Source organism: Cricetulus griseus, chromosome 2 (assembly GCF_003668045.3).
Source record: "Cricetulus griseus strain 17A/GY chromosome 2, alternate assembly CriGri-PICRH-1.0, whole genome shotgun sequence".
NCBI lineage: Eukaryota > Metazoa > Chordata > Mammalia > Rodentia > Cricetidae > Cricetulus > Cricetulus griseus.
Window position 1 is genome coordinate 243,886,016 of NC_048595.1, and position 7,578 is coordinate 243,893,593.

Consider the following 7,578-nt stretch of genomic DNA (forward strand, 5'->3'; position numbering starts at 1 on the left):
AACTACATAAACATATTTTACATTAGAATTTCATAAATATTCAGTGTTTGTTTAGTGAATATTTCAAAGTATGCTAAGTACCTAAGGGCACTGATACGCAGTATTTTAAGTAGTCATGTAATGTCTAAGGTCTTCCAAAAAAAAAAAAAGACTCACTAGACACAAACTAAATAAATACCCATCAATATTGCATGAGTGACATATGATACAAAATTATACCCTAAGATGCAGCAGCCTGTGGTTTGGGCGACTTCTACTTTGAACCTGAGACTTATTTTTAAGAACTAAGGATATGACACCATCTCTTAAGTCTAGAAATTCTTGTCCTTAAAGTCCTCAGGTGTCTGCATAGAACCTTAAGTACAATGGTACAATGGAAATGATTTTAAAAAAAAAACAAAAACAAAAACATCAGGAAGGAGGTTTTTCAACAAAAGACTGCTCAAGTTATAATGTGTGACAATGTCTTAGAATGCACTATCTACAGAAAGCTGTGGTTTACACATACTATAAAATTACTACATCTTCCTTTGGTTCTGAATTTACTTCCCCTCGTCCACTGCTCCATTTGAGAGCCAGAGAAACTATGCCATGTGCAAGAGAGTGGGCGCTCCCATTTTACCACAACAAAACTGATCCTGGGAGGAACAGTGCAAGTCCCCCAGGAACTTAAGACCAGGAGACTTATCCTCTGATACGAAGAAGATACCGAGTGAAAACCAGCGTCCTGTTTCCAAAAGTTGGCTGTCGATCCAAAAAGTTGCAACTGTCCTAACAAAATAGCAGAGAAATACAGCAGGCAGCCGTGCCAGCAACACAAACAGTGCAGCCTGTGGTTAAAAGAGTGAGCAATTAATCCCAGAAGGCTTCCCAGTCACATAATGTGAATATTGAACAGCATTCTAAGCAGCTGCAAGAATATACCCGGACAAAGCCAAACCAAGGCGTTTTCTAAAGTTCCCGGTACTTTAAAATGCTGTGACAAATCCTTTCAACAGGAATGAATTCATCTAAAGCTGTGAACACCTGCACCCTGAACACCAGGCCACCCAAACGGTTACAAACATCCCTGCACTTTCCAAAGACTAGTTTTTTGTTTTTGATTTTTGTTTTTCCCCTTTAGACATCCCTGTACTCTCTTCAGGGAGAAGACGGTATTTCAAGGTGACTATTTTAGCAGCTTGCTCCCGCAGGTCACCGCGGACTCGCACAAGAGGCGCCCACGCTCTCTCTCTCTGGCACCTGGGTGCTGCCCGCGCTCTCTGCTCTCTCTGCTCTCCCTTGCTCCTTCCCTGGGTGTCGGGTCCTGGCTAGCGCACCTACCAGCGACAGCACTTTGTAGGTGTTGGGGTCCTTGGCTGTGCGGCCGCGCTCCGCCTTCTCCAGCGGCTCCTCCCTTAGGTCCATGGGTGCCAGCAGCGAAGCTGCGGCTGGTGATTCCGGCTCGCGGCCGTTCCCGGCCGGGCCATGCGGGGACCGGTGCCCTGCCTGGTCGCCGTCGCGCTCCATCGCTCCGCTCTGCCCCCTCGGGCCGTGCTTTAATAGGCTCTCGGCCCCGCCCCGCACCGCACCGCACCGCCCCCGCCGGACCCTTGGCTCCCGGCCCTCGGCCAGCGCTCCGGCCCTGGATTATTTGGCTTCCTGTCTGATCTCGGGGCCTGGGCGCGTGGGTTATTTTGGGTCCCTGACGTGGGCGTGTCTTTGACTTCCACCCCAAGCTCTCTCCCCGCCCGCGACCGTGGCACCCTACGAACCCTTGCAGGAATCGCCCCGCGTGGTTCCGCCGCCAGGGCTGGACTGCAATGGCTGTGTGGTCTGAAGAGGGCATGAGATCATGGAGCCCCAAAATAGAGCCCTGAGGGGATGCAGCGGCCCCGAGGTCTCCAAGGCGAGAGACTGGAGGCTTCCACCAGACCTGTGCCTTTCTCCGGTGAAATACAAATGAGCGCGTGGAGAGTAGACTTTCTTTTTCTCCCCGGAGCGCAAACGAGAATTCCATGCCTCGAGCTACCAAACGTGGGACAGAGTATTTACACACCACTGATGGGTTTGCATAAACACGCATATGGGACATATGGCTTCTGGGGTTTCTGTCTCAATATAGTTATTAGTTATTGTAGACTTCCGGAGGCTTCCAGGTGTCTGTGTCATGTTCCCTCGAGGTCAGCACTTTCAGTTGGTGAGCAATATCAAGAACTGTCAATATGTAGCTCCATCTGATATGCTTTCTTTTTGAAGTCGAATATGAGCAGTAAACTATAATTCTTGATGGGTTTTGTTCCTCCTTTGATTCAACTTTTACAAGTCCCCTCCCACCAGCAAAACCACACCTCCTCGCAGGCCCCCAAGGCAGAAGCAATGTGACCAATCACAGTGACTAAGGAAAATCCTACTTTCATAAATCACCTTTTATTTCCTTTGTTTACATACATATATACATGTACATATGAAAATGAATGTTTAGCGGGTGTTAATTGGGTCTGTCCCCTTTTAAAACTGTCAATACTGGACTGTGGGGGTGAATTGGCAGGAAAAGGGCTCGCAAATCAAGCGTGGGGGTCTGAAGGAAAATGCTAAAACCAAGTAAAAACCCTGAGCCTGAGTTTGTAATCCCAAAGCTGGGAAGCAAAGACAGATGGATCTTGGAGTATGGGTGGCCAGACAGTGTAGCCTATTCGCTAAGTTCCAGGCTAATGAGTAACTGTCTCAAAAAAAAAAAAAAAAAGTGAGCTGCCCTCCAGAAGAATGACAGACAAGGTAGGTAGAGGCGGGTGCCAATTCGAACACACACACACACACACACACACACACACACACACACACACGATAAATAAATAAAAAAATGTGGAGACTTTTTCAGCTTACACTGACTTCATTGATTCAGGCATTCAATAATGAATCTTTCAATATTTTAGTTGTCATATATATCAAAAATTGGTAAACTATAACTCTCTCTCAAAGGGGGTCAGTCAAGCCAGGGAGTAGAGTAGGTTCAACACATAGAGAGAAGGATCAATATATACTGTCATCCTTATGTAATAGAGCCACAAGTAGACTATATTGAGAGATGAGTAGAACAGATGACCGGCAATAGAAGAAACTGCCACCACTGAGAGCAATTTTTCATTAATTTATTTTATTAATGTCACCACTGAGTCAGCTTACAAACCACCCAGGTTTTTCACTATTTCATACTCAAACATATTTTTTTTTAACCCCAAACTTGGTTCCAATTTTTTCTTCAACTGTTTCCAGAAACCAGACTGAAGGGTAGGGTTTTGCTCTACTGAAACTGGCCAAATACACGTCATAATTTTTTTCTTTTTTTTGGTTTTTCAAGACAGGGTTTCTCTGTGTAGCTTTGGAGTCTATCCTGGCACTCGCTCTGGAGACCAGGCTGGCCTTAAACTCACAGAGATCCGCCTGCCTCTGCCTCCCAAGTGCTGGGATTAAAGGCGTGCACCACCAACACCTGGCTTACATGTCATAATTTCTAAAAAGCACTTAACAGAGTGGTCTTGAGTCTGAAAAAGGAATATAATAAGTGTATTGTTTGCAACTCAAAGCAACCAGTGACTTTTATGCTGTCCTCGTTGGAAAAGTCAATGCAATTTGCAAGGTGACAATGTCTCAAGGATCTGGAGACAACCAGGAACAATAAATGAATTAGGCAGCCCCATACAGACATGACAGAAAATGAACATGTTGGCCTGTTGGTAACAGTTGTAACAATTACTCAAGGATAATATGCCTAAGGTAGATATTCATAGGGAATTGAAATGTTTTTATGAATTCTCTAGGATGTAAAATATTGTACACACCAAAAAGAAAAAAAAGTTTTTAAACACTTTAAGGGCCAAACACAATGTAACACATCTGCAGGGTGGACCTGGGAGACAGGCCACCAGGATGTGGCTTCCGGCTGTGACAATGCCTCGCCTGAACCAGTTGGGTTTTTATGGGTAGTTACAGAAACCCAATTAAAGTTCTAAAATCAGAAGAAAACAATCATGTCCATCATGCTACTCATGTTGTTTAGTCACAGACATGGCACCGCCTTTGATGAAGTCTTGCCTCAGTCTTGTTTATTCTGAATGGTCAGGACCACAGCATCTCATTCCAAAGAACAGTAAGATCACAGGACATGAGACAGCTGCACAGCTTCTCTGGGTACACTAAAGGTGAAAAATCAGTGTCTGGTCTCTAGTCCGAAATCACCTGCTTCCAGGACTCACTTGGCACGATAGCGAAGATGATACATAAGAACTGAAAAGATTTCTGTGTTACTATAGAATAGCAGTATTTGTATTTGTCCATCTTGGCACCTGAAATGGTGGGTATTGCTAAGGCCAAAATGCCAAACAAAACTAATCCATCTGCAAGGGAACTATGTCATTTCAAGGCTGAGAAATATTCCCTAGCTTTTCAAATTTGAAATGCGCTGATGAGTTTAACAGCAGCTGCTGTGCTCTCCAGCTCTCTGCACTTGGCCAGTGAAACAATGAAAACATCAAGGCGGATCTAAAAGGAGAAAGCCACAGAGGATTTTCATCTGTATGGAGTCCAGAAAAAAAGTAATATTTTGTTTATTTTTAAGATTTTGTGTGACATCTGATCTTTCTTTTTTCCTCCCTTCCTTCCTCCTTTTCTTCCTTCCCTCCTTTATTCTTCCTTTTCTTCCTCCCCCCTCCTCCCTCCCTCCCACCCTCCCTTCCCTCCCTTCCTTCCTTCCTTTCTTTTATTTTTTAATTACAGCCCCTGCAGCAAAGGCTGGGTAACTTTTAACATATTCCCAGTCTCTAACACTTTCTTCACTTACAATCTGATATGAAAACACACTGCTGTCTCTGAGTGCCAAAGAATTGTTTTGCATTTGCTCCAAATTTATCTGAAAATTCCAATCTACTCTTTTCATATTTAAATTACACAGTCACTGAGCTTAGGAGAGTACAGAACTATTTAATAAATTATGTGTATTTTATACATAATCTTGAGGAAGAGAGCTGCTTTGGGGCATGTGTCCCACAAGGGGACAGGAGGGCAATTCTCATTAGGGTTGTATGTAATCTTTGCTATCACCAACACCCCTACTTCAAGCAAAACCTGGCACTGCTACATAATTGAAATCTATTGACTTTGTAAAATTAATTAATGATATGTCAGTAACATTATTAACAAGTAACTTATTAGTAACAATTGTAACTAATGTGCATATCATAACATTTACCCATATGGTTGAGTAACTATTAACACAATCCACTTTAGAAACCTGTTCATCATCTGAGTAAGTTTATTCCTATGAATTTGTAGTCCAAAACCTACTTCTGAGCTGGAGAGATGGCTCAGTGTTTAAGAGCACATGCTAATCTTGCAGAGAACTGGAGTTCAGTTTCCAATTTATGTCTGCCTATTACTCCAGCTCCAGGGAGATCAAATGTTTCTGGCTTTCAAGATATTGGCACTCATATACACACACATGTACATACTTAAAAATGATAAAGATAAATCTAAAGATACAATCCCATTTCTATTCCCAGTGATTGACTCAGCACAAATGAAAATACAGATTCCCAAGGACACACTATGAGTGTCCATAGCAGGGATGTTCATAATAGCTAATAGATACTTCCACTTTAGCCCCAAATTTTTAAAAAAGGCATTTTCCATCTATGGATTTGTGTATTCTAAGAAATCCATATAAATAGTAACACACTGTTGTGGAATGTCTGTTAACACTGTGAAGATGTGTCTTTGCCAAGGTGCCTTCTGATTGGTTTAATGAAGAGCTGAATGGCCAATAGCTAGGCAGAAAGAGGTTAGGCAGGACTTCTGTGGACAGAGAGGACTCTGGGAAGAAGAAAGTCGGAGTCACCAGCTAGATGAAGAGGAAGCAGGATGAGCAGTACAGAGTAAAGATAGCTGAGCCATGTAAAAGAAGATAAATTAAAGGATTTGGGTTACTTTAAGTTATAAGAACTAGTTAGGAACAACCCTAAGCTAAGGTCCTGCTTTTGTAATTAACAATAAGTCTCCATATTGTTATTTTTGAGCTGGCAGTCAAAAGAAATATACATCTACACAATACAGTAACATCTTTTTGTGTCCGGTTTCATTCACTTGGCAGAATGTTTAGCAGTCCATCCATGCTTCACATATATCCGTGGTTCTTCATTAGGAAGTATATCTTTTATCTTTTTACCAACCACTGAATATTTGTACCATCCCCAGTTTAGCTATTATGAACATCCCTGCTATGGACACTCTTAGTGTGTCCTTGGGAATCTGTATTTTCATTTGTGCTGAGTCAATAACTGGGAATAGAAATGGGATTGTTGTGCCACGGTCAAATGTGTTTCTGACTTTTTGTAAACTTCAGTGTGTCAGTTACTTGTCCTTTTCTGTGACAAATTATTTGACAAAAGCTATCTAAGAATAAGTTTGTTTTGATCAGAGTCTGAGTGGCTGGGACTAGGTTACTTGTCACATTGTATCCTCAATCAGGAAACAAAGGGATGAATAGTGATACTTGCCTTCTTCTGTTTATCCAGTCCAGGACCTCAACCAATAGAATTATACTTCCCACATTCAGGATGTATCTTCCTCCCTTAGTTAAAACTCCCCGACAAAACCCTAACACACACGCAAGTCTGTCTAGATGATGCTAAATCCCATCAAGTTGACAGTCAAGATAACCCAGCACACTAGGAAACCATTTACCAATGTTGTTTTATGGATGCATGATGCATCCATAAATAAAGTACCACAAATGAAGTACAAGGACACATTTGTCAATTTCTAATTTCAAGAAGTCTACACATTTTAATGGGATTATACTTAACCTATAAATCACACTGAGGAGAATTGTCCTTCTACTGCTGGGCCAGCTAATCTGTGAGTGTGCTGTGCCTCCGCTTACTTAAATGGTCTTCAGTTTTCCACACAGGTTGCATTATTGTCTAACTGTCTATATTCAGGTCTTGAATCTTTTTGTCTATTTTTCCTAAGTATTTCATATTCCTATATTATAAATGGAATTATTTTTCGGTTGCACATTTAGTGAGCTAGAAGGGCCTAAGTGTTCACTGCAATGTACAAGGGAGTTTTGTGGATTTACTTTGTAACCTGTGACTTACCATTTCTAATTGTATTATTTGGTTTGCTCTAACAGATGTCTTAGAACTTCCTAAATATAAATATTTGTAGCTATATATTTACCTCTAACATTGACTTTAAACTATGCCCATATAATTATATTACATATGTCATATTATATTATATATGTGCAGTATGCATAATATAAACTAGAAGGGAAAAATAATTGTTATTGAGAGTACTATCCATTTTGATATTGGATTTGAGGGAGAGAATTTACTTATCTCTTCATAATCGTATAGTTGGACATCTACTACAGAGATTTACGTATTGATAAACAGATACTTTCTATATTGCAATTTTTAAATATCAAAAACTGAGACAAGACTTTAAAAAAATCATGGAGGCCCACATGAAGTACCTATGACACTGGCAGATCCAAATTCACAATTTGCAAACTCTGTCCTGGGGATATACCAGGTGGGT

General features: G+C 41.5%; 1 protein-coding gene across 2 annotated transcripts in view; it reads right to left on the reverse strand.

Annotated features, from left to right (window-relative positions):
* Window positions 1-1,536, reverse strand: part of Enpp1 (ectonucleotide pyrophosphatase/phosphodiesterase 1) — a 58,499-nt gene extending 56,963 nt beyond the window's left edge. For both annotated transcript variants that reach the window (XM_027402915.2, XM_027402913.2), the window contains exon 1: window positions 1,324-1,536. In XM_027402915.2, the coding sequence (XP_027258716.1) occupies window positions 1,324-1,509 (186 nt within the window). In that variant the 5' untranslated portion in view covers window positions 1,510-1,536. The remainder of the gene's footprint in view (window positions 1-1,323) is intronic.
* Between the last annotated feature and the right edge of the window lie 6,042 nt (window positions 1,537-7,578).